Source organism: Peromyscus eremicus, unplaced genomic scaffold, assembly GCF_949786415.1.
Source record: "Peromyscus eremicus unplaced genomic scaffold, PerEre_H2_v1 PerEre#2#chr22_unloc_1, whole genome shotgun sequence".
In the NCBI taxonomy this organism is placed as follows: domain Eukaryota; kingdom Metazoa; phylum Chordata; class Mammalia; order Rodentia; family Cricetidae; genus Peromyscus; species Peromyscus eremicus.
Genome location: NW_026734286.1, coordinates 11848344 through 11876011, shown reverse-complemented (window position 1 = coordinate 11876011; position 27668 = coordinate 11848344). Strand labels below are relative to the sequence as shown.

Below are 27668 nucleotides of genomic sequence, written 5' to 3'. Positions count from 1 at the left end.
GGGCTTCAACCTGGAGCTAGGATGTTAACCAGGCTGAGCTGTTGCCTAAGGCCATGTCTGGGTTTATGGTCCAGATGCAGCTAGGGGTCTATATTAAAGTCTGTGGCCCAGGTTGCCACTAGAGCCCACACAGAGGCCTGGGACCTGGGCCTTAACCTGTGGCCTTTTTGGAGTCTGGGGGACATGCTGCAGCAGTGCCCATACAGATCTGGGTGGCCTGTGCTGCCATCCAAGGCCATGATGTCAGAGGGCCGTGTCTGGGTCTGTGACACTATAGTGGCCAGGGTCTGGGTTGACATATGTGGCTCCTGTTGCCACCAAAGGCATGTGAGGATGCCCAGGGTCAGGTCAGCCACCTGAGTCCAGGTTGTCATCCAAGGGCAATGATGCACCTGGGGCCATGCAGATCTGAGTGGCCTGTACTGCTACCCAATCTTTTGTGGCCCGAGGAAAGCTGACCTTGCCTCTCACAGCAAGAGAGATAGCCCTGACCCTCACGGGAAACCTGGCCCCTCCACTTAGGAGAGATGGGCCCATTCCTCACCACAGGTGAGGGTGAACTAATCCTGAGGGTATGAGCATAGGGGAGCTGACTCCACCTCCTTGCCTGAGGCAGGTGGCCCCAGTGGCCCAGACTGATCAGCTCAGCTATCATCCTGCCCACAGCAGGGCCATGGATTGGCCCACCCTAACATCTACCCCATCAAGGACCTGCTGGAACTCATGAAAGGACCGGTCCTATGGAATAATACCCATAGGATCTCCATGAATCTGGGCAGCCATGGGATATCCCAGAGGAGTTCTAGTGAGGATCCAGTAATGATGGTGTACCAGAAACCAAATATCTTAAACCAGGCCTTTTTCTTTTGGGGGACAATACAGAGGTGAGGGGAGGATATGGAGGGACTGGGATGTGAGCAGAATTGGGGTACATGATATGAAACTCCCAAAGAATCAATAAAGAAATTAAATTTTCAAAGAAAAAACAAAAAAATTAAATAGTCAAAAGTTATCTGTCCCTGTGGGACCCAGACCTATAATCTACACTCTATATCCTAAAAATAAATTCTTACATACATAAATGCATAAATAAATAAAATGACTCTGAGATTCCATTTTACACCTGTCAGAATGATCAAGATTATAAACATAACCTACAGCTCATGCTGGAGAAGATATGGAGTAAGGGGAACACTCCTCCATTGCTGGTGGGAGTGCAAATTTCTACAGCCACTTTGGAAGTCAGTATGGCAGTTTCTCAGAAAACTGGAAATTAATCTACCACAAAATCCAGCTATACCACTCCTGGACATATGCTCAAAGGAAGCTCAATCATACCATCAAGATACTTGCTCGACTATGTTCATAGCATCTTTATTTGCAGTAGCCAGAACCTGGAAACAACATATATGTCCCTCAACCAAGGAATGAATAAAGAAAATGTGGCACATATACACAATGGAGTATTATTCAGCAGTAAAAAACAAGGACACCAGGAAATTTGAAGGCAACCAGATGGAACTAGGAAAAAATAATCCTGAGTGAGGTAACCCAGACTTAGAAAGACAAACATGGTATGTACTCACTCATAAGTGGATACTAGCTGCAAAATAAAGTATAACTAACTATGCTACAATCCTCAGATCCAGAGAGACTAGGTAACAAGGAGGATTGTTGTGAAATATTTAACTAGGCAAAGATGTATTACATTTGTTCATGCTGCCTTTGTTAACTATGTAAAAATGTGTTACATTTGTTCATGCTGTATGTGTTTAACTATGTAAAGATGTGTTGCTGTTTTACCTTGCCTGCCTAAGGCTCCTGATTGGTCTAATAAAAAGCTGAATAGCCAATAGCTAGGCAGGAGAAGGATAGGTGGGGCTGGCAGGTAGAGAGAATAAGTAGGAGAAACCTAGGCTCAAAAAGAAAGAAAAAGAAAAGAGAATGAAGGAGAAAGAGAGGGATACACCTGAGACCAGAGGCTGGCAGATGCCAACCAGCCAGCCATGGAGACAGTAGGAAAGTAAGATAGAAAGAAAGAAAAAAAGAAAGGAAGGAAGGAAGGAAGGAAGGAAGGAAGGAAGGAAGGAAGGAAGGAAGAAAGAAAGAAAGAAAGAAAGAAAGAAAGAAAGAAAGAAAGAAAGAAAGAAAGAAAGAAAGGTAAAAAGCCCCAAGACAAAATGTAGATGAAGAGAAACAGGATAATTTAAGTTATAAGAGCTAGCAAGAAATGAGCATAACATAAGGCCAAGCATTTGTAACTAATGATAAGTCTCTCTGTGTGTCATGATTTAGGAGCTGGTTGGTGGCCCAAAAGAAGCCTGCTACAGAGGATTCATGGGGGGGGGGGGTGCCCAGATATCCCTAGGAAGGGAAAATAGAAGAGAATTCTTGAGTGGACTGAGGGTGGATAGGGATGAGCAATCAGATTGGGGGCCAGGGGAGAGAGTACTGAAAGAGAATACTGGAAAGGGGGTGCATTTAGGGGTCAGGTAAAAACCTAGCATAAGAGAATCTCCCAGGAATCTACAAAGGTGACCCCAGCTAAGACTCCTAGCAATAGTGAATATGCAGCCTGAACCGGCCATCCCCTGTGACCAGATTTGGTACCTAGCCCAATTGTCATCAGAGAGGCGTCATCCAGCAACTGATGGAAACAGATGCAGAACCACAGCCAAACATTGGGCAGAGTTTAGGAATCCTGTAGAAGAGAGGGAGAAAGGATTGTAGGAGCCAGAAGGGTCAATGACATCACAAGAAAACTCACAGAATCAACTAACCTGGGCTCCTAGGAGTTCACAGAGACTGAAATGACACACAGGGAGTTTGCATGGGACTGACCTAGGCCCTCTACACATGTTACAATTGTGTATCTTGGTGCTCTTGTGGGACTCCTAACAGTGGAAGCAGGGGCTGTCTCTGACTCTTTTTCTGGCATCTGGGACCCTGTTCCTCATAATGGGTTGCCTTGTCCAGCAAGAAGAGGTTCTTAGTCATACTGCAACTTGATATACCATGTTTTGTTGACATCCCTGGGAGGCCTGCCTTTTTCTTAATAGAAATGGAGGAAGAGATGGGGAGCAGAGGGAAGTGGGGAGGGACTGGAAAGGAGGGAGGGGAAACTGTGTCTGGGATGTAAAATAAATAAACATTTTAAAAAAAACTCTGCAGGATATCTGTCCAGGCCCTTCTAACTTTTAGAGTCTCCATCAAGAACTCAGGTGTAATTCTAATAGGTCTGCCTTTATATGTTCCTTGGTCTTATTCCCTTGCAGCTTTTAATATTCTTTCTTTGTTTTCTACATTCAGTGTTTTGATTATTATGCGGCAAGGGGACTTTCTTTTCTGGACCAATCTATTTGGTGTTCTGGAAACTTCTTGTACCTTTATGGGCATCTCCTTCTTTAGGTTAGGAAAATTTTCATCTATGATTTTGTTGAAAATATTTTCTGGGCCTTTGGCATAGGTTTCTTCTCCTTCCTCTATTCCTATTATTTTTAGATTTGGTTTTTTCATAGTGTTCCAGTTTCCTGGATGTTTTGTTTTGTCTTGATTTAGCATTTGCTTTGATTACTGTTTCCATTTCTTCTATTGTATCTTCAGCTCCTGAGATTCCCTCTTCCATCCACTATATTCTGTTGGTGAAGCTTGCCTCCGTAGTTCCTGTTCAAATCCCTAAATTTTTCATTTCCAGAATTCTATCAGTTTGTATTTTATTGATTATTCATTTTCTTCCACTATCTGTTTGTGTTTTCCTGGATTTCTTTAAAGGATTTCTTCATTTCCTTCCACTATCTGTTTGTGTTTTCTTGGGTTTTTTTTTTTTAAGCAATTTATTCATTTCCTCTTTAGAACTTCTATAATCTTCATGTAGGCTGTTTCAAGGTGTTTTTTTCTTGTGCTTCACCTATGTTGGAATATCCAGGGTCTACTGTGGTAGGGCTGCTGGACTCTAGTGGAGACGTAATTTTCTGGCTATTACTGATTGTGTTTTACCCTAGTATCTTTGATTGGGATGATTATAGGTAGAGGTGCTGATGTCTACATTTTGTCTTTGCTCTCTCTCTCTCTCTCTCTCTCTCTCTCTCTCTCTCTCTCTCTCTCTCTGTGTGTGTGTGTGTGTGTGTGTGTGTGTGTGTGTGTGTGTGTGTTTCTTGGTTTCTCTGGATTTTAGGAGAGTGTGGTGGATGTGTATTGCCTAGTAGAAATTTTTCTGTGGATCTGATAGGTGTTCTGGGTATAGGGAGCTGACACTCAGGAATGGGAATAGGCTGGGGGTTGAAGGGGTTCACAGGAAAGAGGAAAGCGGTGTTCCATGAGTATCTGCTTATCTATCTTCTTGGAGTGGGGGTAGAGAGTGAAGAGAGGTCACCCAGAAGTTCGCCTATACAGCTGGGGATGAGCCTGAGGGATTGGATCTGGAGGAACAGAGAAGCCTTCTGCTCCCTAGACAGAAGTGGCCTGTGGGTTAGCAGGGAGTGAATGCTGGTGTTGGGGGATGGGATAAAGCAAGGAATGGAGGAAGAGAGATTAGGAGGGGAGGTCTGTGGAATCCACAAGGATGTGGGCAGGTGGGAAGGAAGGCTGCAGCAGCTGTTACGTTGCAGAGCTGGGTATGAGACTGGGGATTGGCTTTGGAGAAGAGGAGGAAGTGGTTAAGGTCTTCAGTTACCTTACCTGCTTCCCTGGCATGCTCTGTTCATGTGTTCCCAGGAAATGCCTGCCGGTGTTGGAGGCTGGGAGGATAGGATGAGTTGGGGGAAGGAATGTTGGAGGAGATGATCTTTATGGCCTGTTGGGATAGGGTTTGAGTAGAAAGGGAGACCCCAGCAGGTGTTTTGCTACAGAGCTGGGGATGAGACTGGACGTTGGGTCTGTGGGAACAAAGGGAAGGGTGGAGATGCACCTTCCTGGTTTCCTGGCAGGACTTGGACCTCACTGTCTTATCCTGTGCATTCTGTGAAATGGTTTCACTCCACAGAGAATGCAATACAACTTGAGTGGCTTACAGATTTAGAGAAGTGGATACAGATAAAGGAATGAGAGTATCGGACCAACTCACATAAGGTGAAAGGGCCTGTCACAGCTGTACAATTCTTCTGAGTATTATGGTCTGGTAAGATACATATAGTACCCGACAATTTTTTTTTGTTTTGTTTTGTTTTTTTGTTTTTCGAGACAGGGTTTCTCTGTGTAGTTTTGGTGCCTGTCCTGGATCTCACTCTGTAGACCAGGCTGACCTCGAACTCACAGAGATCCTCCTGGCTCAACCTCCCAAGTGCTGGAATTAAAGGTGTGTGCCACCACTGCCTGGCTTGACAAAATTATTTTTTAAGTCTACTGCAACCTGTGTCTATTCATATACAAAAAGCTACAAGGTATTCTTGGGGCTCCTGGGATATTGGTGGGTTTTCATATCCAATGCTGTTGGAGTTGCCTGACCTCTGTATAATGTGAGAAAGAAGGTGCCATAGGGATTGGACGGAAAAGCTACAGAGGCTTTTGAAGAGACTAAGGTTCTTGGAGGACAGATGTTGGAAGCCAGACTCATCCAAGGCTTTCTCAGAAGCCCCATCGAAAAGAAAAGGGAACATTCATTTTGTGTCAGGAGCACACCTGGCAAGGTCCAGCCCGGGGCCAGAGCTTGGGCCTCAAAAGAGTTAAGGTTCCAGCTCCTGAGAATGCAGCTTCCCCCCAAAGGGCTGTGGTTATGACTCCTGAGGCGGCTGTGTCTGACATGTCCTGTGCTCTCTTCGCCAGTACTGTCTGATTTAACCCTCTGCCAACCTTGGCCACCTCCCCACTGCAAACAGTACATAGGACATTCTTCTTTTAAGATTTATTTATTATGTATACAGTGTTCTGCCTGAATGTATGCCTGCAGGCCAGAAGAGGGCATCAGATCTCATTATAGATGGTTGTAAGCCACCATGTGGTTGCTGGGAATTGAACTCAGGACCTCTGGAAGAGCTGCTAGTGCTCTTAACCACTGAGCCATCTCTCCACCCGCCCACCCCCCATAGGATGTTCTTAATAAACTTGCTTGACATATGTCATCAGCTTATGGAAGACTTCCGGGGCCCAGCTATCACCTTTGTCTTTTTTATACTTCAATCTCGATCCTCTCACTTGACACTTTGCCATTCGGGACCCTTATTCCCAAGGGTTAGGGTCAGATGGGCTAAACAGCTGTGTGTCCTGCTGCTCCAGTGGGTACAGGAGATGAAGAAAACACACACACAAGTCAACTTGCCCCGTAAGGTACTGACAGATGGACTCCATAGGGCCTCTGCCTGTCAGTGAGAAATTCAGACGTTCCCTCACTTGCATGGAGCCTGCCACACACCTCTTACATGCATATTGATGCAAGTCAGCAGCAGGTGAAGCCACCATCAAGGAGCTCCCCTGACTCATGAGCCAAGCTCTGACACAGAATTAACGTTCCCTTTTCCCTTTTATTAGAGCCTCTGAGAAAGCCTTGGAACATTTGTCCTCCAAGAGTCTTAGCCTTTCAAAAACCTCTTGAGCCCTTCTATCCCAATCCTGCATGGCACTCTTCTTTATCACATTGTATAAAGGACAGGCAACTCTGCAAAGTCAAGTACAAACCTGCCAGTATCCCAGAAGGCCCAAGAATATCTGTAGCCCCAAGAGTGAGGCACCTTTGCATTAGGAATAAAACCCAGGATCCTTTGTATTAGGAATAAAACCCAGGATCCTTTGCATTAGGAATAAAACCCAGGATCCTTTGCATTAGGAATAAAACCCAGGATCCTTTGTATTAGGAATAAAACCCAGGATCCTTTGCATTAGGAATAAAACCCAGGACCCTTTGCATTAGGAATAAAGCCCAGTGGACCCCTCTATACTTACCTGCTTGCTTGATTTGGCTCAGCTATCCCTTCTTCTACAGAAGGAAAACTCTTTGCCTTGTTGAAATACTTTGGATTGTGAGATGCTTTTTTTGAGCCCCAAGACACATTTCTAACATCTTGAACCCAACATGAGGCTCTCTGTAAACCCATCCTGGGATGTGTATCCCACTGTCTTGTTGTGGTGGCCCTAGATGACAGAGGCACTCCCCTGCTTCAGAACCAATGGAACCTCAAATTCAGAAGTAGATCAGCAATGTGGTAATACGGGCCCAAAGCATGATACGTGACCTCATGCATGAACCGAGGAAAGGAAACTGGATTATAAAGTACCGCCTTGGTGGGCAGATTTTAGAGGATGAGAAAGTGACTGAGATTTTGATCACGAGATTGTTCCAAAAATGGGAAACAGAGAATATGAGAAATCTCTGGGATGGGGGGTGGGGGATGGCTGCTAATTACAGGGAAGACCAAGAAAGGGCAAAATGAGTGTTCTTCCTCTGATTGACAGTCCACTGGGGTGAATGTTGGGGTCCTGGGAAGACAAATCCCAAACTGAGTGGAAGGATAAAACATCTGAGATTGATAAAAATAAGACACCCTCAGTCCTAGCATAAGAAGAGAAGTCAAGAAACTTTTTTGCTGTTGTTTCAGAGGAAAAAGGGACATGATCCCTTCCTTCAGCAAAGAGTATAGCTCCTCTCATCCTCACTCGTGGGGAATTGATCATGAACATAAGCTGCATGAAGTTCACACACTCCATCTTAATCAGACCCCAGTTCTCTCCAAAAGACCACCGGCTTATGGATGGGCTCCTGAGGTCAAACAAAGCAATAGTACTCAATCATCTGCAGTTTCTTTTCCTCTTTGGCTCAAAGGTAATCGCCCCAGCACCTGACCACCAGCTCCAGCCCCCCTCTCCTCTGATTCATCCTGCTCTCCCTCCTTCCGTTTCTGAAGCCTGACTCTTCTCTATCCCTCACCCCCCAGATTAAGAAAGGAGCCCGAAGGACTGCAACAGAACACTAGCTGCAGCCCCCCTCCCTCCTGCTCCACGTCCCCTGGGGATCCCACAGACCATCCCTTCCTGGCCTCCCTCCCCCCAACTCAGGAGGACTCCCCCTGCTCAACCACAGTCCGTGCCTGCCAGAAAACCAGCTAGGCTTCCCACAGACCTTCTCCACTCTCTCTGTTCCCCTAGACCCAATCCCTCAGTCTCCTCCCTAGTGCTGCAACAAATCACCAGCTGTGGCCTCCCTTCCCCCTGCCCACACCTCCTGTGGATCTCACAGACCATCCTCTCATGACATCCCTCCACTCACTCATCCTGCATCCCAGCCTCCAACACCAGCAAGAATTCCTCATGAACACACCAGCCAAGCAGGTCAGTAAAACAGGCAGCACACAGCCATCACTCTCTGAAAATCCAGAGAAAAAACAGAAACCAGGGAACAAAACACTTACCCAACAAAGACAAACCCAGAAATCAGCACCTAGACCTGTAATCACCCCAAATCCAGATGCCCAGATGCCAGCATAAGAACAAAATCAACAACGGCCAAGTCAGTGTCTCCACTAGAGCCCAACTATTCTACCACAGCAGACCCTAAACATTCCAACATAACTGAAGCACAAGAAATAGACCTTCAAAACAACAATATGAAGATGATAGAGGTAATAAATAAACGAGGAAATAAATAAACCCCTTGAAGAATGCCTGGGAAACATGAACAGTTAAAGGAAATTAATAAATCCCTTAAAGAAAGTCAAGAAAAAACAAACAAATGGTTGAAGGGAGCAAATAAAACTGTTCATTACCTGAAAATAGAAACAGAGGCAATAAAGAAAATACAAACTGAGGGAATTCTGGAAATTTTTCAAACAGAAACTACAGAGGCAAGCTTCACCAACAAAATACAAGAGACTCAGGCATTGAAGATACAGTAGGAGAACTGGATGCATCAGTCAAAGAAAATGTTAAGGACTGGAGAGATGGCTCAGAGGTTAATAGCACTGCGTACTGTTCCAGAGTTCCTGAGTTCAATTCCCAGCTACCACATGGTGGCTCACAGCCATCTGTAATGAGATCTGGTGCCCTCTTCTGGCCTGCAGGCACACATAGAGGCAGAATGTTGTACACATAATAAATAAATAATCTTAAAAAAAAAAAAAAAAAAAAAAAAAAAAAAAAAAGAAAATGTTAAATCTAAAAACTTCCCAACACAAAACATCCAGGAAATTTGGGACACTATGAACAGACCAAATCTAAGAACAATGAGAATAGAGGAAAGAGAAGAATACCAGATCAAAGATCCAGAAAATATTTTCAACAAAATCATAGAAGAAAATTTTCCTAACCTAAAGAAGAAAAAGCCTATAAAGGTACAAAAAGCATACAGAACACCAAATAGATTGGACCAGAAAAAGAAATTCCCCACACCACATAATAATCAAAACACTTAATATACAGAACAAAGAAAAATATTAAAAGCTCTAAGGAAAAAAGACAAAGTAACACAAAAAAGCAGACCTATTAGAATTACATCTGACTTCTCAATAGAGACTCTAAAAGCCAGAAGGGCCTGGACAGACTCTAAGTGACCACAGATGCCAGCCTAGACTACCATAAACCAACAAAATTTTCAATAACCATAGACGGAGAAAATCTATGATACAGCCAAACTTAAGCAACATTTATCTATAAATCTAGCCCACAGAAGGTGCTATAAGAAAAATTTCACCTAAGGAGGTTAACTACAGCCATGAAAATACAGGAAATAAATAATCTCACACCAGCAAAACCAAGGAAGGGAAGCGCGCACACACACACACACACACACAACAACAACAACAACAACAAGAATAACAATATAACAGGAATCAACAATCATTGGTCATTGGTATCTCTCAACATGAATATTCTCAGTTACCCAATAAAAAGACACAGACTAACAGAATTGTGCAAAAACAAGATCCATTCTTTGGCTGCATCCAAGAAACACACCTCAACATCAAGGATAGACATTACCTCAGAGTTGGAAAAAGATATTCCAAACAAATGGACCTAAGAAGCAAGCTGGCCAATTCTAATACCTAACAAAACAGACTTCAAACCAAAACTAATCAAAAGAGATGGGGAAAGAGATAATCAAACTGAGAGCTGAAATCAATGAAATAGAAACAAAGAGAACAATACAAAAAATTTAATAAAACATAAAGTTTGTTCTTTGAGAAAATCAACAAGATAGACAAACCCTTGTCCGAACTAACTAAAAGACAGAAAGAGAATACCCAAATTAACAAAATCAGAAATGAAAAGGAAGACATAACAACTGATAATGAGGAAATCCAGAGAATCATCATGTCATACTTCAAAAACCTATACTCCACAAAATTGGAATATCTAAAAGAAATGGACAGTTTTCTGGATAGGTACCACATACCCAAATTAAATCAAGAACAGCTAAACAATTTAAATAGACCTATAATTAGAACCAGTCATTAAAAATCTCCCAACCAAAAAAAGCCCAGGGCCAGATGATTTCAGTGCAGAATTCTACCAGACTTTCAAAGAAGAGCTAACACCAATATTCCTCAAATTGTTCAACAAAATAGAAACAGAAGGAACATTGCCAAATTGTCTTTATGAGGCCACAGTTACCCTGATACCCAAACCACATAAAGACCCAACAAATAAAGAGAATTACAAACCAGTTTCCCTCATGAATATTGATGCAAAAATACTCAGTAAAATACTTGCAAAACAAATCAAGAACACATGGAAAAGATCATCCACTGTGATCAAATAGGCTTCATCCCAGTAATGCAAGGATGGTTCAACATACAAAAATGAATAAATGTAATCTACCATATAAACTAACTGAAAGAAAAAAAAACACATGAACATTTCATTAGATGCAGAAAAGGCCTTTGACAAAATCCAACACCCTTTTATGAAAAAAGTCCTTGAAAGATTAGGGATACAAGGGATATAACTAAACATAATAAAGGCAACTTACAACAAGCCGGCAGCCAACATCAAATTAAATGGAGAGAAACTCAAAGCAAGTCCATTAAATTCAGGAACAAGACAGAAGTTTCTAATTCTCCCATACCTATTCAATATAGTACTTAAAGTTTTAGCTGGAGCAATAAAACAACTGAAGGAGATCAAGGAGATCTTGATTGGAAAGGAAGAGTCAAAGTATCATTATTTGCAGATGGTTTGATAGTATACATAAGTGCCCTAAAATTTCCACTGGAGATCTCCTACAGCTCATAAACATCTTCAACAAAGTGGCTGAATACAAGATTACCTCAAAAAAAAAAATACCCGCCCCATATACAAATGACAAACGAACTGAGGAAGAAATCATGGAAACAACACCCTTGACAATAGCCTCAAATAATGCTAAATATCTTGGGAAAACTCTAACTAAGCAATTGAAAGACTTGGTGATAAAAACTTGAAGTCTTTGAACAAAGAAATTGAAGAAGATATCAGAAGATGGAAAGATCTCCCATGCTCATGGATTTGTAGGATTAACATAGTATAAACAGCAGTCCTACAGATTCAGTGCAATCCCCATCAAAATCCCAACACAATTCTTCACAGACCTGGAAAGAGCAGTACTCAACTTCATATGGAAAAATAAAAAACCCAGGATAGCTAAAACAATTCTGATCAATAAAACAACTTCCGGGGGTATCATCATCTCTGATTACAAGCTCTACTACAGAGCTATAGTAATAAAAACCACATAGTGTTGGCATAAAAACAGGCACATTGATCAATGGAATCAAATTGAAGATCCCGATATAAATCCACACACTTATGAACACTCAATTTTTGATAAATGTCTTAGTTAAGGTTTCTGTTGCTGTAATGAAACATCATGACCAAAAAGTAAGTTTGGGAGGGAAGGATTTAATAGGCTTATGCCTTAGAGCTGGATCTCATGGAGGTGTTTCCTCAGCTGAGGCTCCTTCCTCTAATGACTCTAGCTTCTCAAGTTGACACACAAAACCAGCCAACATAAAAAAGCCAAAATTATACAATGGGAAAAAGAAAACATCTTCAGCAAATGGTGCTAGTCTAACTGGATGTCTGCATGTAGAAGAATGCAAATAGATCCATATTGATCACCCTGCACAAAACTCAACTCTAAATGATCAAAGACCTCAACATAAAACCAGATCCACCTTATAGAAGAGAAAGTGGGATCAGCCTTGAACTCATCGGCACAAGAGAAGACTTCCTGAACAGGACAGTACTGTGCTGGTTAGTCTCGCGTCAACTTGACACAAACCAGAGTTATCTGAGAGGAGACAGCCTCAACTGAGACAACGCCTGCATAAGACTAGGCTGCACATACCTCTGAAGGGTATTTTCATAATTGGTGATTGATGAGGGAGGGCCCAGCCCATTGTGGGTGGGGCCAAGCCCATTGTGGGTGGGGCCATCCCTGGGCTGCTGGTCCTGAGTTCTATAAGAAAGCAGGCTGAGTAAGATATGTGGAGCAAGCCAGTGAGCAGCACCCCTCCATGGCCTCTGCATCAGCTCCTGCCTCCAGGTTCCTGCCCTGCTTGTGTTCCTGTCCTGACTCCTTCAATGGTGAACAGCGAGCGATGTGGAAGTGTGAGCCGGATAAACCCTTTTCTCCCCAAGTTGCTTTTTGGTCACGGTGTTTCACTGCAGCAATAGAAGCCCTGACTAAGACTTTTAACACAGGCACTAAGATCAGCAATTAATAAATGGGACCTCGTGAAACTGAGAAGCTTCTCAGCTTGCACAGGACCTGCACAGGTCTGCACCAGGTCCTCTGGGCATGTATTACAGCTTTCGTGTTTTTATGGGATTCCTGAGCATGTGAACGAGTGGGTCTCTGCATATTGCACTGTCTCTTGGGCTCTTTTCCTGTTTGTCTTGTCCAACTCTGACATATTAGTTTTTGTTTTATAATATCATATTTTATTTTGTTCTTTTCTAATGAGAAACAGAAAAAGGGGTGGATCCAGACAGGAGGGTATGTGGGGAGGCGTGGGGGGCATAATCAGGATATATTGTGAGAAAAGAATCTGTCTTCAATAAAAGGAATAAAGGAAAGATTTTATTTTCTCTCTCTCTCTTTTTTTTAAGTGTGTGGGGTTAGGGAGTAGTATGTGCACATAAATGCAGTGCCTATAAAGGCCAGAAGGGGGCAGTAGATACCCTGGAGATAGAGTTACAGGCCATCCTGAGGCAGCCAACATAGGTTGCCATGCGCTCTAACCGCTATGCATCTCCCCAGCCCCTGCTTTATTTTTTAAATAAAGAATCTCTCTCTAGGGGCTTGAGAGTGGGGTATCAGTAGCACACTTCTCCAAAGCATTCAGACTAAGTTTGTATCCCCAGGAGCAATGTAGTCAGGTAGGCATGGTGTAACGCCAGCAATGGAAGGCAGAGACTGGGGGATGCCTGCAAGTGGACAGCTGTCCACACAGGTCGCCCTCTGACCTCCACACGCAGGCACACTCGTGAACGCTCACGGACCTGCGCAGAAGGCCGCCCTCCGACCTACACACACAGGCACACTCGTGAACGCTCACAGACATGCACAGAAGGTCGCCCTCTGACCTACACACACAGGCACACTCGTGAACGCTCACGGACATGCACAGAAGGTCGCCCTCTGACCTCCACATACAGGCACACTCGTGAACACTCACGGACATGCACAGAAGAGTCACTCCAGCCCAGGCTACACTCACCACCCTCCTACCTCAGGTGCTAATGTCACAGGTGTGTGCCCCACACCCAGTGTGATTGCTAGACTGAGTTCTTTGCCAGCCTGACAGGCAGGCATGGGTGCCTGGAGGAGGCCCAGCTCAGCTCCTGGCTGGCCAGGCAAAGGATCTGTAGAAACAGAGCCCTGGTGGGCTCAGACAACATGACCACACCTTCTCACTGGGGCCTCTGACAGTAATGGACCAGCTGGTTCCTGTAGAAACCTGGTGTACAGGACACTGGCTGGAGGACACTGGCAGGCAGGCATTTAACCAAGAGTATCCCCATGAAAATATGGAAGAGCAGGCTGTGTCAGCCACTGAACACCCAGCTACCAAGTGCACGAGGCATCCAGCATGCTCCCTAGGTCGGGTTAAGCCCCATGGATCTGCTGGCTTTCAGTGACTGCTAGTGGTATCTGGGATCATGGTGACCCAATCTGGACCCAGCCTCTACGGAGAAGAGGGAGAAAGGGGTGTTACTAACTGCTCCCCCCCCCCCCCCCCCCCCCCGCATGCTTTCTGACCCAAGGACCTGAGGAGTACATAAGGAGCCTGACCATTCCCAGAAAGACACACACCTTGTCCTGGGCTACAGTGAGGCCTGTCAGCACTTCCGATGCCCCTGGGAGACTGGCAAGGCACCCTGGGAACATCCTCAGGCACGAGTAATGTGGTCCGTGAAGGGTCTCTGTGTTTTAAAGTGGACGTAACATAAGCATCCACCACAACCAAGGAAGGCCACAATGGCTATAAGGCCTTGGTCTTGACCTGTATACAGAACACCCCGCCACATCTCGGTCTCCCAAGTCAATGCTAAGACTGGGCGGGTCCAACACAGGACACTAGGGAACGAGGCAGCAGGGCCATCTCACCTGGAGAGCTGAAAAATCAACACTCAGATCAGAGACGTTTGGTACAAAGTTTATAACTCACCCTCCCATGAAAAAATAACTTTTAAATGTTCTGGAATAGATGGGAATGGCAGACCCAGGACCCACTTCCAAGGCCTGGCTACACATCTGGTCCATGTGGACAGCGTGGAGGCAGGACGGGACATCCAGCTTGAGGGAGGGGCGTGGAGGCCTGGAGCAGGAATCTTCTGCAGGCTTGAGAACAGGATCCAGACCAAAAGCCCCGACCTTTCAGGCAGCCCGGGCTTCTAGGCAGCCCAAGGTTTAGCAGCCTTCTTTCACACTTGTGATCCCTGCCCCAGGCCAAGGCCAACTGCCCCACCCAGGCAGACAAAGGGTTGCTCATGGCCGGCAGGACTGTCAGGGAGGGTGCTGACTTCATGTACCATCTCAGATCAGCCCATTCCTGGGGCCATGCACGGATGGCCCTTCTCAAAAAGCCCTTGGTGGTGCGAGACAGCCCTCGGAGCAGGGCCTCATCTTTTAGAGGCCGTGTGCTTGTGTTCCCGGCACTCAAGGAGCGATGAGGATGGACCCTGCCCACACTCAGGGCCAGCCAGGCACCCAAGACACTGGTTAACAGTCACCAGCTGGGACCCTGGGGCAGCTCCAAAGACGTCGTAGTGCCTGACCAGGGCCAGGGGGCCAACACATGGCTGGCCCACAGATGGCTTCCTGGCTTCCAAAGCAGGAAGAGACTGGGTGCTCATAGTGGCTAAGGTCCGTCGCCGAGGGTCAGCGTCAGTGACAGACTGGGCTTCCGCTCGGGTTCCTCATCCCCATTGCAGGGCTGGGGTGGCCGGGACTTGAAGAAGTCTGAGACATAGCGGACCTGGGGGAGAGGAAGACAGTGAGTAAAGCCAGAAGACCAGAGGGAGGAGCCAGAGGGTTGTGAAGTAGATGGGGCCAGTGGCGAGGGGCAAGCTCTGAGGGGCAGAGCAGCAGGCAGAGATCGCAGGAACAGAGGGGTCAGGCAGGGCAGATGCTGCAGGATGGGCAAGCAGGGCTCACCGTGAGGCAGGCCACCAGGGCTCCCTGGAGGAGGCCGACGAGGACATCACTCCAGTGGTGCTTGTGGTCGGACACGCGGGTGTAGCCCACGTAGATCGCAAAGGCCACCAAGAAGAACTGAACCGTGGGTCTCAGCAGCCGGGCCCACTTCCAGCACAGCCGGGCCTGCACGTACAGCTGTTGGGGTATCAGCCTGCGTCAGCTGGGCCCGTGGGTATCCACACCCTGCCCCGCCCAGCGCAAGAGTCATCAACCCCCCTACCTCAGCCCTCCACATACCCCATCGTGCAGGGTAAGACCCGGGCGGGAGTGAGGGGAGAGTAAGATTCCCCAGGAAGAAGGCGGACACTCACCGCCAGGAACAACATGCAGTACATGCCGAAGGAGGAGTGTCCGGAGTAAAAGGACAGCCTGGGGGGAGAGCAGCCGGTCAGCGGAACCCGGAAGGAGGGGTGCAACTCTAAATGATGGCAAGCAGGACCATCATTTAGAGAGATGCTCAGCAGTTACGAGCCCGGACTGCTTTTGCAGAGGACCCGAGCTCAGTGCCCAGTACCTACATCCTGCTGCTCACAACTGTTTGTAACTCCAACTCCAGAGGATCTGATGCCTCTGAGGGATGTGCCTGTGTACACACACGCGTGCGCGCGCACGCGTATACACACACACACACACACACACACACACACACTAAAAATAAATCATCTTTAAGATTTATTCATCGCCGGGCGGTGGTGGTGCACGCCTTTAATCCCAGCACTCGGGAGATAGAGGCAGGCGGATCTCTATGAGTTCAAGGCCAGCCTGGTCTACAAAGCGAGTTCCAGGAAAGGCGCAAAGCTACACAGAGAAACCCTGTCTCAAAAAAAAAAAAAAAAAAGATTGTTTACATTCACCGGGCGGTGGTGGTGCACGCCTTTAATCCCAGCACTCGGGAGGCAGAGTCAGGCGGATCTCTGTGAGTTCGAGGCCAGCCTGGTCTACAGAGCGAGATCCAGGAAAGGCACAAAGCTACACAGAGAAACTCTGTCTCGAAAAACCAAACAAAAAAAATTTATTTATCTTTATTTTATGTATATACTGTTGTTTACATCTGTGCCGCATGCATGCAGTGCCGGCAAGTGGCCAGAAGAGGGCATCACAAATGGTTGTGAGCTGCCTTGTGGGTTCTGAGACTCTAACCCAGATCCTTTGGGAGAGCAGCCAGGGGTGAACCTCTGAGCCATCTCTCCAGCCTCTTAACCTGAGGGAAGGCTTGCACACAGGACACTCCATCAGAAGGCCCTGGAGCGACCATCTCACCCTCACATCACCAACTCCAGCTCCCTCACCTGCTCCTGGAGCAGGCATGGCCAGCAGGACCATGGGGGCGGCAGGCAGCGGTCACCAGTACTGCCACCGTCACCCAATACTGTCACGGCCACTGTTGTGACAGCTGGGTCCCAGGTACTGACCATCACCTCACCTTACAAAGATATTAGTCACTGCTGCCTCAGAGCTCAAGCAGCAGCCGGGGTCTGCCTTGGGCGGCTCCGAAGGGCCAGGCATCTCCAGAGCACCCACAGAGCCACTCCCCAATCTTGGCAGACAAAATAAGAAAACAAAGTAGAAGTGTATTCCAGTCCTGCTGACCCACTACGCTGACGACAGCACAGCCGTTCCCTCGGGTACGCCACTAAATAGACGGTGACCAACACTGTCCATTCTCCCCTGTAACTCGGTGTTAAAGGCATTTCCTGGCACGTGCCAGTCAAAGCCATGGGTTTGCTCTTAAGTATGGCCACAAATAGACAAACGGACAAAAATCACTGTTTGCATAAAAAAAATATAAAGCATGCAGAGAAAACACACACGCACACACATGGCGTGGCTAATAAACAGAAGCTGACTAAAGAGCTGGGGAGATGCTCGGCGGGTCACGTGCCCTCTCCGCAAGCGTGAGGACCTAAGTTCCATCCCTAACACTCAGGTGACAAGGGAGGTGTGTGCTGCATCCCGTAATCCCAGGCCTGGGGAGGCAGAGACAGAAGGATCCCCGGAGCTTGTTGGCCAGCCTACAACTGTACAGCTCTAGGTTCAGCTAGAGACCTTGTCTTACAGGCAAATGTGGAGAGGGACTGGAGAGGCGGCTCTGGGGTTAAGAGCTCGCATTGCCCTTGCAGGGGCCAGGGTTCATTTCCCAGGACCCACATACAGCTGACAACCATCTGTAACTCCAGTTCAAGGGGATCTGGTGTCCTCTTCAGACCTCCATGGACTCCTGCATGAACCTGGTGTACATACATGCATGCAGGAAACCACACATGCACATAAATAAATAAATATCTTATATATTTGACATAGTGGAGAGTAATTGAGTAAGACGCTTGACTGCAGGCCCACACACATATGCAGACACACAAACACACACATAGAACAGTTCATGAGGAGACACAAGTGCCGAGCTCAGGGATAGACACTGCGGCCAGTCACTGGAAACATCCAGAGATGAGAACATCTGTGAGGACAGAAGGAAGGGACAAAAGCCAAGAAGACATTCTACGCCAATCATGGTGACACAAGCCTGTCACCCCGGCACTCGGGAGACTGAGGCAGGAAGATGAGAAGTTTGAGGTCATTCTGGTGAGATCCTGTCTCAAGAAACAAAAACTGCATTATGGATGTGAAAATGCCAATAGTATTGAAAGTGAAAAAGCCCTGGAAGGCCTAATGGCTGGTCAGAGCCAGCAGAGAGGGCTCAGCGGAGATCACAGAGCGAGGATGCAGGACACACAGGCCACACCAAGGATGAATAGCAGGGCTCGGAAGAGCGGGACGAGAAGGGACCCGTGCTCAGAGCAAACAAGCTCACCACAGAGGACCCTGAAGAGGCAACCGCTCAGTCACAGTAGATCCCTCAGCACACGCCTCAAGGGGCAGGGGGCCGTCACCCCACCTCTGCAGGGCAGGCCACTGCCTCCCAGACAAGTGAACCCTGAGACTGCCCACTTGTGTACCTGCCCTGCTAAAAACACAGAGGAAGACCCATGGCCGCCTTTTCTGCCTGCCTCTGCCAATGGGTTTTCTCCATTCACCAGGCTCCAGACTTCTTGTCCCTCAGAGCCTTGCCTGGGCTGCAAGCGGTACCTACCTGGCCTCGGTGACATTGGCAGGACTACCCCTGCACACCTCCAGCTGCACATAGCCAGAGCAGTTGACCCGGCTCCAGTCAGGGTCACAGACAGCCAAGAAGCTGGGTCGCAGACGCCCGATCATGTACTTGGCCAGGTCAGTCAGAGACTGGCTCACAGCGGCCCCGAACAGGAAGGTCCCCAGCACCTTGTAGATGGCGGCCACATAGTTGTTGAAGTCGGAGCGTGAATAGAGACGGTCTGTGTACACCAGGTAGGCCTCCCCCGACGAGACCTGCCAACGAAACAGTGGCAGAGCAGTGGCAGACACACCTCCCACTGTACTCCCTGCTGGGGAGTGGAGTCCTACACACCTCAGGGCAGGGCTGACCCAGTCCCCACCCAAGCACTTTTCTGTCTTACAAGGATGATGGTGGCTGTGATGATGACCCCAGCCATGAGTCCATGGGTGATTGTGTCTGGACGGTAGGGGTACCGGATGGAGTCATCTCCGCAGTAGAAGCCTCGTTTGTATGGCGCGTTCACCAGGGTCAGAATGACGAAGGGCAGAGAGGCTGTGGGAAGCCAGGGAAAGCACATGGTTCTCCACAGTGCAAATTCCTGCCCACACATTATCTGCACTGGTATCACGGCCACTCTGCGATGACCCCATTGGAAAGTATTCCGGTGGCTTCTTTAACGAGCCCAGCTACTGGGCAGCTCTACCCTGCTGCCCCCTCGCCTCCCGTCGGGTCCCTAGGGCTGACTCAGCACCGGCAATCAGAGCCTTCACACACACACTGCAAGCACAATGACTCCTCCGAGAGGCACCTCTCAGCACCTCTCCTGACGAGCACCCATGGATCACCGCTGCTCTTCATGGCTCCTGTCCCCACAGAGAACCACACGGTCACCTTAGTGAGAGTTGGCTGGACTGCCCCATCTGCACAGGAACACCAAGGGGCCTGCTGTGTTCACGGTGGGGCACTGGACAGGTAGGTAAGGTCATCTAGCAACGCAAAGCTGTAGGGCTGTGGACCACACAGCAAGGGCACAGCCAGAGCGCCACCCTAGAGTGCCTACTGTTTTTAATGCGCACTGATGCTTTGCCCGTATGGATGTCTGGGTAAGGGTGTTGGATCCCGGAGTTACAGGCAGTTGTGAGCTGCCACACGGGTGCTGGGAATTGAACCCTGGTCCTCTGGAGGAACAGTCAGTGCTCTTGAGTGCTGGGCCATCCCTCCAGCCCCGACTCTCTGCTTCCTTATTTGCCTTCACTCCAAGTTCTGAGCCAGTGTCAGCTACACAGTGGACAAGATGGAGCCAGCCCTGGATTCGGGAGGCTCAGGCCAAAGCCCAGAGACACAGACACTCTTGGAAAATGACCTAGCAGTGAAGCTGTGGCCAGAGCTGCAACCAAGGGCAGCTGGGGGGTGAGAGCCGGTCACAAGGACAGGACGCTGGGCAGTGCCGTGTTCCACAGGCACAGGAACACAGACACCCCAAAGAGGCAAAGCTGGGCAAGTGCCCTTTGCCCGTGAGCAGAAAAGCTGGGTGTGGAGGGTGCGGCTTTCAGGTCCTGAATGCCAGGAGAACACAAGATGAGCCTTCCCTTAGCATACATACACGGGGAAACGGAGGGGCCAGAGAACAGTCCCTACACAGGCTGAGCCATCACAGTGCCCACAGGGGACAGGATCCAGGAAGGTGCTAACATCACCAAGCTAAGAAGGGGGGTTAAAAAGTGAGGGTGACAGCAGCAGTGTCCCCTGGGAGGGGCCAGGCTTCGTGACAGTGAGAGAAGGCTTGAAGGAGAAGAGGTCAGAGGACAAGGTGAGACAGCCACAGGGGAGGAGAGGGGGGGGAGAGCAGGGGAGAGGGGGGAAGGAGAAGAGAGGGTCAGAGGAAACAGAGATGAGGTCAGAGGAAATCCCTTATCTTGTTCATAGGAGGCGGCAAAGTTAAAGGATCTGGTGATAACCATCACGGAGACAGCTGGAGTCAGTGAGTCTGCTGAGTGGACATGCCAGGCAGGCCACGGCCACAGGGACAGCCACGGCCACAGCCACAGCCGCGCTGCAAGGCTTGAGCATGGCTGGGCTGCACGGCAGGTGTGGGCCAGCACACTGACTCCCAGGGGTGTCCCCTCCTCTCCTTCCACCTTCCGTGGGTATCTTTAGGGGACGCTGTCCCCACCAATAGTCAAGGGCCTCCTTCATTCCGGCTGGCAGGGCCTCCCTACCAGCACCCAAAGCCTGTGCTGACTAAGGGGAGCAACAGGCTGGCATTGGCCTCCTCCTGCGGCTGTGACTCCCCGGGTAGCTCCGCCTCTGGGGACCCAGGACTTTCCAAGGAAAAATGTAAACTATTTCCAAGTCCTCCGGTGCCTGGCACGCAGTTAAAGCAACAGAAATGTTTTTAATAAACCCATACAGTCAAAAAGGGTGCCCAAGGCTCGGGGATGTCCCACGGGGCCTCCTGGCTGCCAAAGGGCGAAGCTAAATAGAATATCCTTCCGGGATGTGGACGATGGACCCAGAGGGAGAAGCAGAATGGACGGGAGCAGACGACACCCCGTCACAGCCTTCGGGGAAGGATCCAGCCACTGTCCCCTGGGCCCCCGAACAAACACTTGGCCTTTGTTCGCGCCTGGGGGGGTTCAGAATGCTCCTCCCCGCGGCCTGAACCGGACTGGCAGGTTTGTCTGTGCGAGCCTGGCCGTCCCCGCCTCCCGGGGGCACCGTGCTGGACCTTGGCCACGGGTCACTGGCCTGCAGGGTCCTGGTGCCGCCCCGCCCAAGTGAGTCATGTCGCCCCGCGGCACTCGAGTGACTTCCTGCTGCCGGGACCCCCCACCCGGGAACAGCCACAGGTAGATAGGCAGCCCGGATCACGCCAAGCGCCCAGGAGGGCTGGCAGGGCGCGCACAGGGAAGTGGGGAGCACCGGTCACCACCGTCCGCATCCCGAACGCGCACTGGCAGGAGGCACCGTGGGAGCGTGCACCTGGGAGAGAGTTCCCGCCCCCGGGTCCCCCGACTCTTACCGACCAGCACGCACAGCACGTCCAGCAGCACGAAGACCCACCTCCGCTCCATGTCGCCCCCGCCCAGGGACGCCCGCGACCCCCGCTTGTCCCAGCTGTTCCGGAGCGTCCCAGCAGCCCCAGGATCACATGGCCATGGAGACTGCCCGGCCCAGGGAAAGGGCTGGGCTTGACGAAAGGGCCCGGGCGAGGCAGAGGCGGGGCTAGAGGAGGGCGTGGCACGAAGAGAAAGTGCGGAGGCAGGAGGGACCGGAGAAGGCGGAGGCCCTGAGGGATGTGTTTGCTACCTTGACCCAGGTGTGGAGGGGCGGGGGCTTCGGGGCTGGGAGGGGTCTCAGGACAAACAGAAGTCTCCAGGCTGGCATTCCGGAAACTCTAGGCTAAGAATATGGCTCCAAAGCCAGACTGGGGTCTCCCAGCTGGAAAGGTGTCTTCTGGCTGGGAGGGGCCGCCAATCTCTAGGCAGTAGGCTGGAGGTCACCCAAATGTCTCCAGCACCTGGGCGGGGTACTGCAGTTGTAATGTAGAGTTGCGGGTAGGGCAAGCTGCCTGGGCAGCACCAAGCTCACACTCAGGAGTCGATCTCCTCAGCCTTTCCGAGGGAGGGCACCTGCACTGGACTACTGACTCCTCTGAAACCAATCAAGTCCTGTAGCAGGTAGAGACCCGCCTTCCCTCTGAACTAGCATCTTGTAGTCCCTGGCAGGTTTGAAGGTTCTTTGACACTGCGTGGTGGGAGGGTCAGGATCATGCCCCTGCTTTATCCACTCTAGGGACAGCCACAGAGAATCCGAGTTGATTCATGAATGGAGCCCAGCCTACCCTGTCCCGGAGGTGTCCTGGAGCCCTGGGCCAGGGACACTTGGGAGCCAAGGGCATGTGGACTCTGGAAAGGAAGTTCAGGCTCCCAATGCCCACACGAGATCCTTCGGGCTGTGACCACCTAAAGGTTTAAGAGGCCACCTCATGAAGCCTCCCCTCCAGAGGTCACAGCTCCTTGAGGCCTCCACCTAGGCCATATTCATCAGCCTTTCTCCCACCACAGGGTTGAGATTCAAGATGTTTGAGACTTGAGGACAGGAGGGCAGGAGGACAGCTCCTGGATGAAAGTCCGAAAGATCCCCCTGACCTGCTCCTGCAGGATGTCACCTGGGGTAGAGCTGTCCTTAGAGGTCCCAAGAAAACCCAGGTGCCTGCCCTGTGGTCCCGGGAGGGGGCAGTGCATAGTGGCCTGTTCATGGGTAAGGGAGGGCCCTGCACCCTAGAAGTGGCCAATAAAGTCGGCAGGCGGCACCTTCAACACACAGTAACCTGCCAACCACCGGGGCTGGACAAGAACCGTGCAGAAAACTGGCTCCAGATGTCGCCCATGTTCATCCCCCACACCCACTCCCCATCTATGCTGCAGGCCTGACCCTTTAAAGACGAGGGCAGTCCTTGGCAGGCTGGGCTCTCATGGCAGGACTCTAAGGGCAGGACTCTGAGGGCAGGACTCTGAGGGCAGGCACTCTGAGTAGAGCTCCCCTATACCTCCACTCCAGCATTCATTCACATCATCCACCCATGTCTGCAGCACATGACTCAGAGGTGCCAGGGTCATGCCTGCAACACATGTGGCATGTCTCCTGGCTCCCGACAACTCATGAATTGTGGCATCCTTCCTGCCCCCTTTAACCTGTTTACCTGGGACCTAACCATAAGAAAGTCTTAGCAAGTCAGGGCAACATTGCAATTGTGTAACCAATACTGTAGGGTCCCTTACTGAGTGCCTGCTGTGTGCTGCGTGGAGAGCCAGGAAAGAGGGGGTGATAGAGGAGACTGGGGCACTGAGCAAGGACACAGAGATGGGGCAGGGAGGCTCCTGAGGGAAGGAGGGTGTGGGGGAGGAGGAATGCAGTGGAAGAGAGGAAGACTGTTGGAGGGGAAGTGGGAGAGGGGGCTGGAGAGGGCGAGACTGGAAAAGGGATGTGGCTGAGGAGGACTAATAGGGTGAGTGGGAGGAGGGAGGAAGCTGGAGGAGGGTGAGTGGGAGGGGGAGGAAGCTGGAGGGTGAGTGGGAGGAGGGAGGAAGCTGGAGGAGGGTGAGTGGGAGGAGGGAGGAAGCTGGAGGAGGGTGAGTAGGGGGAGGGAGGAAGGTGGAGGAGGGTGAGTGGGAGGGGGAGGAAGCTGGAGGGTGAGTGGGAGGAGGGAGGAAGCTGGAGGAGGGTGAGTGGGAGGAGGGAGGAAGCTGGAGGAGGGTGAGTGGGAGGAGGGAGGAAGCTGGAGGAGGGTGAGTAGGGGGAGGGAGGAAGCTGGAGGAGGGGAGTGGGAGGAGGAAGCTGGAGGGTGAGTAGGGGGAGGGAGGAAGCTGGAGGAGGGGAGTGGGAGGGGGAGGAAGCTGGAGAAGGGTGGAAGAACAGGCTGGAGAAGGAATGAGGCTGGAAGAGGATGAGGATGGAGCATGTTGATGGAGAAAGTGGAGGCTGGAGGAGGGTTGGGGCCTAAGGAGTATGAGGAAGAAGGGGATGAGGGGGAGGGGAGTTGGAGGAGGGGGAGCCTGGATAAGCAGGGAGACTGTGGAGAGATGAACCTTCATGGACTTTCTCCCATCCTTCCCTCTTGGAAGGATTTGGGTCAGTCGTTAAAATCCTTTGGCAGTGTCAGCATTAAAACCTTGTGGAGGCGGCAAAAATTAGGATTAAGGTTAGGATTGGGGTCATAGGTCCTAATCCATTACCAGCGTGGCCACAGTGAGGGGGTGAAGAACTTCTGGAGCAGAATTCTCTCACCAGACCACGCTGGGCCAAGCTGCCTTCCTGTGCAGGGGCCCCAGGGAACGTAGCTAGGAGCCCGGCCTTCCCTGGGGCAGAGGGGACTTGTCAGTCCTGCTAGCTTCCTGTTCCCTCAGGGCACATTGTTGGCCCAGGGCAATGGAGCTCAGGGCTAGCTCTGGCCATGGGACTCTTGGCTACTGAGGCATCAGTGTCTGAATGCCGCAAAGGACCTGGGAAGCGGGCAGAGGGATCTACACATATTAGACACCTCCCACATACACACAGCCTTAGCTCTCCATTTCTCTGGGGATCTGGAGGCTGTTTCAGTGCCCCCTTCCCCAGAGTCAGGGTCCCACATGGTCTGATGCAGGCAGATGGTGACCAAGGCAGGAAGTGTGGGTGTGGCCCTGCAGCCTAGGACCTCTGGAAATCAGCAGTTACAAATAGGGTCCTGCTCAACAGGAAGCACCAGCCGGCAGAGGGCAGCATGGAGAGTGGGCCACCTTCGGACTCAGGACCCAGGGCACTGCAGAGTGGCCTTCTGCTCTTCCCGAGCCCTCACCCCATGCCAGTCACCTGCAAGGCCCAGGCTGTGCACCTCCTACCGGTTGCCTAGCTGCTCCTCTGCATGAGCACCAGGAGCCAGTGGCTGCACAACGCACACATCACCAGCATGCAGGGGCCCAGGGGTGGCTGAGCAGGTGTACTGGCGGCAGTGCATATGGTGATGCTCTGCTCTCAGACACAGCAGGCCATGTGTGAGCGCTCACTTCCGTCCCCACAGCCCCCTTCCTCAGACATGGCTACTGAGGGGCAGGCAAGGAGGGGCTCCATGACAGACAGACGAGGTAGACATCTTGGTGGCCCCATTACCGCTGCTCACCCCTCCTGACACGGTAAGTGTCTTTCTGATGGTCAGAGCTCCAAGAGGCAGAGGGGTTCCCACCCCCAGTGGACCTGCCCTCAGTTTGGGGGCTCCCCCATACACGCGCGTCTCTGGAAATCTACACTGAGGCTCTGAACATCCCAAGTCACCACACCCATCATGCCTCACGCCAGCCACAAGGCCTGGATCCAGGCAATGCCACAGTCCTCCATGGCTGCCCGGGGTGGGGCTGCTGGATCAGGCAAACAAGTCCAGAGGGTCTGAGTAGCAGGGTAACAAGCCACTGTCAGCGGAAATGTGAGCACAAAGCAGTGTATAGCTTGTCATGGGAATCCAAGTACTCGAATTTTACCTGGTGACCCCATTAAAGAGCTACAGACTGGGAAACTGAGGGCCACTGAGAAGTGAACAGAAGATTGGACAATGAAGTCAGACCTGGGCCCATCATACCCCAGAGCTCTGACCAAGCCAGAGAGCCTGAGGCTCAGAGCAGTGGCAGGCCCAGATCCTCCAGCTCTGGGATGCTTTTTCCCTCCTCCAAGGCTGTCTCTCTCAAGCCAACATCCACTTGCTCAGTCCAGCACAGACTCCCATACTTGTGCGCAAAGGCCTTCGTCCCAGTGCAGAGAGGCCTGGTCTCGAGGGATGCTCCTGGCCTGAGGGCTGGGCTGAAAGGCAGGGACAGCACTGCTAGGAACGGCCTGCAACCATCTGAATTCACGAGGGTGGCCTGGCATCTGCCCCAGCTGCAGATGGCGAGGGCCAGCAGTCCGGCTCTGCTCCCCGAGTCCTCAGTGTCCCGTACAAAGCAGACACGGAGGCTTGGCCGGCAAGCCCGGAAATCACAGTCAGCGTGACGCAGAATTCAGGGTGGCTCCTCCTGGTTCTGGCCCACCCTGTGTCCCAATCTAATCTGGTCCCCCAACATACTCCTGCAGCAGCCCAGGACCATCCCAGGCTCCCCACCTCTCTGGATTTCCAAACCTCTTGGCCTAGAAGAACGTTCTGTAGCTGGGCCTGTGTACCCCAGAACCAAGCAGAGAATGTAAGACAATCGCTCCTCTCTGCTCTCAACTGTCCCTGCACACTCAGAAAACCCCATCTCTCTATGACCCTGAGACCCAAGAAATCTCACCCAAGGACCTGCTGGCAGGACTACAAAGACAAAGGCCTTCCACAGAGAAGGACCGGTGGGGACTGCCAGCCACAAGCCACTGCCAGGCAGTCAGGAACACGGATGATCCACTCCCACTGGCCTCACGAGATTGGTTACTTAGCTTCACAAGAAAACCCACAGAATCAACTACCCAGGGTTCAAAGGGCCCCACAGAGGCTAAACCAACCATCAGAGAACCTGCATGGGTCTGACCTAGGTCCTCTGCATAAGCGTCACGGTTGTGTAGCTTGATCTTCTTGTGGGACTCATAACAATGGGCGTGGGGGTATCTCTGACTCTGTGGCCTGCTTTCGGGACCCTTTTCCTCCTACTGTGTTGCCTTGTCCAGCCGCAACATGAGGGGAGGTAACTAGTCTTACTGCAACTTGTGTGCCATGTTTGGTTCATATCCATGGGAGGCCTGCCCTTTTCTGAAGAGAAACAGGAGTGGATGGGGGTAAGGGGGGTAGGGAGTGGGGGAGACAGGAAGGAGGAGAAGGAGGAGGGAGGGATGTAACATATGAGAGAAAAATTAAAGGGGAAAAAAAAAGACTCAAGTCCTCAGAAAGCCAGACAGGAAGCAAGGCTGACGCGGCCCTGAGTGAGCGGAGGGGACAGAAAGTGAACACAGCCTTCTAACCCCAAATCAGCATCAGGTGGCTTGACTGAAACACACAGGTGTGTCGGGCATGGTGGCTCAGGAAACTGAGAAAAGGGGGATGAGCAGAAACTCAAGGCCAGCCTGGGCTACTCAGTGAGTTTGGGGCCAGTCTAGGCTAAAAACGAAATAAAAGCAGGGCCAGAGCTGGCTCAGCAGCTTGCACACGGTCAAGCCTGAGGACCTGACCACCAAGGACCCCCAAGGTGTTCTCGACCTCTTGGGACAGGCATGCACCCACTGACATACACATACAGATAAAGAACAGGACAGGACATACGTCCATGGTATAGAACTTGTCATGCAAAAGGCCTTGGGACGGACAGATGGACACCACACACACTCCTCTCCCTCCTCCTCCCCTCCTCCCAGGCAGGAGAAGGGCAGGTTCCAGACCAGTCTGGTCTACAGAGAGACTCTGAGCCATCTTAGACTACATACCAAGACCCTGCATATAAACAGAACAGAAAAACCAACACATAATACATCAGTAACTAC

General features: G+C 50.5%; 1 protein-coding gene across 1 annotated transcript; it reads right to left on the bottom strand.

Moving 5' to 3' along the window:
- Positions 1–14545: 14545 nt before the first annotated feature.
- On the bottom strand, positions 14546–21872 carry Plpp2 (phospholipid phosphatase 2). The gene is given in 7 exon segments (XM_059251863.1): positions 14546–15275; positions 15277–15383; positions 15563–15739; positions 15916–15973; positions 18693–18967; positions 19096–19247; positions 21718–21872. Coding segments are annotated over 7 exon segments (969 nt in total). The 5' UTR covers positions 21770–21872; the 3' UTR covers positions 14546–15127.
- Positions 21873–27668: the final 5796 nt, after the last annotated feature.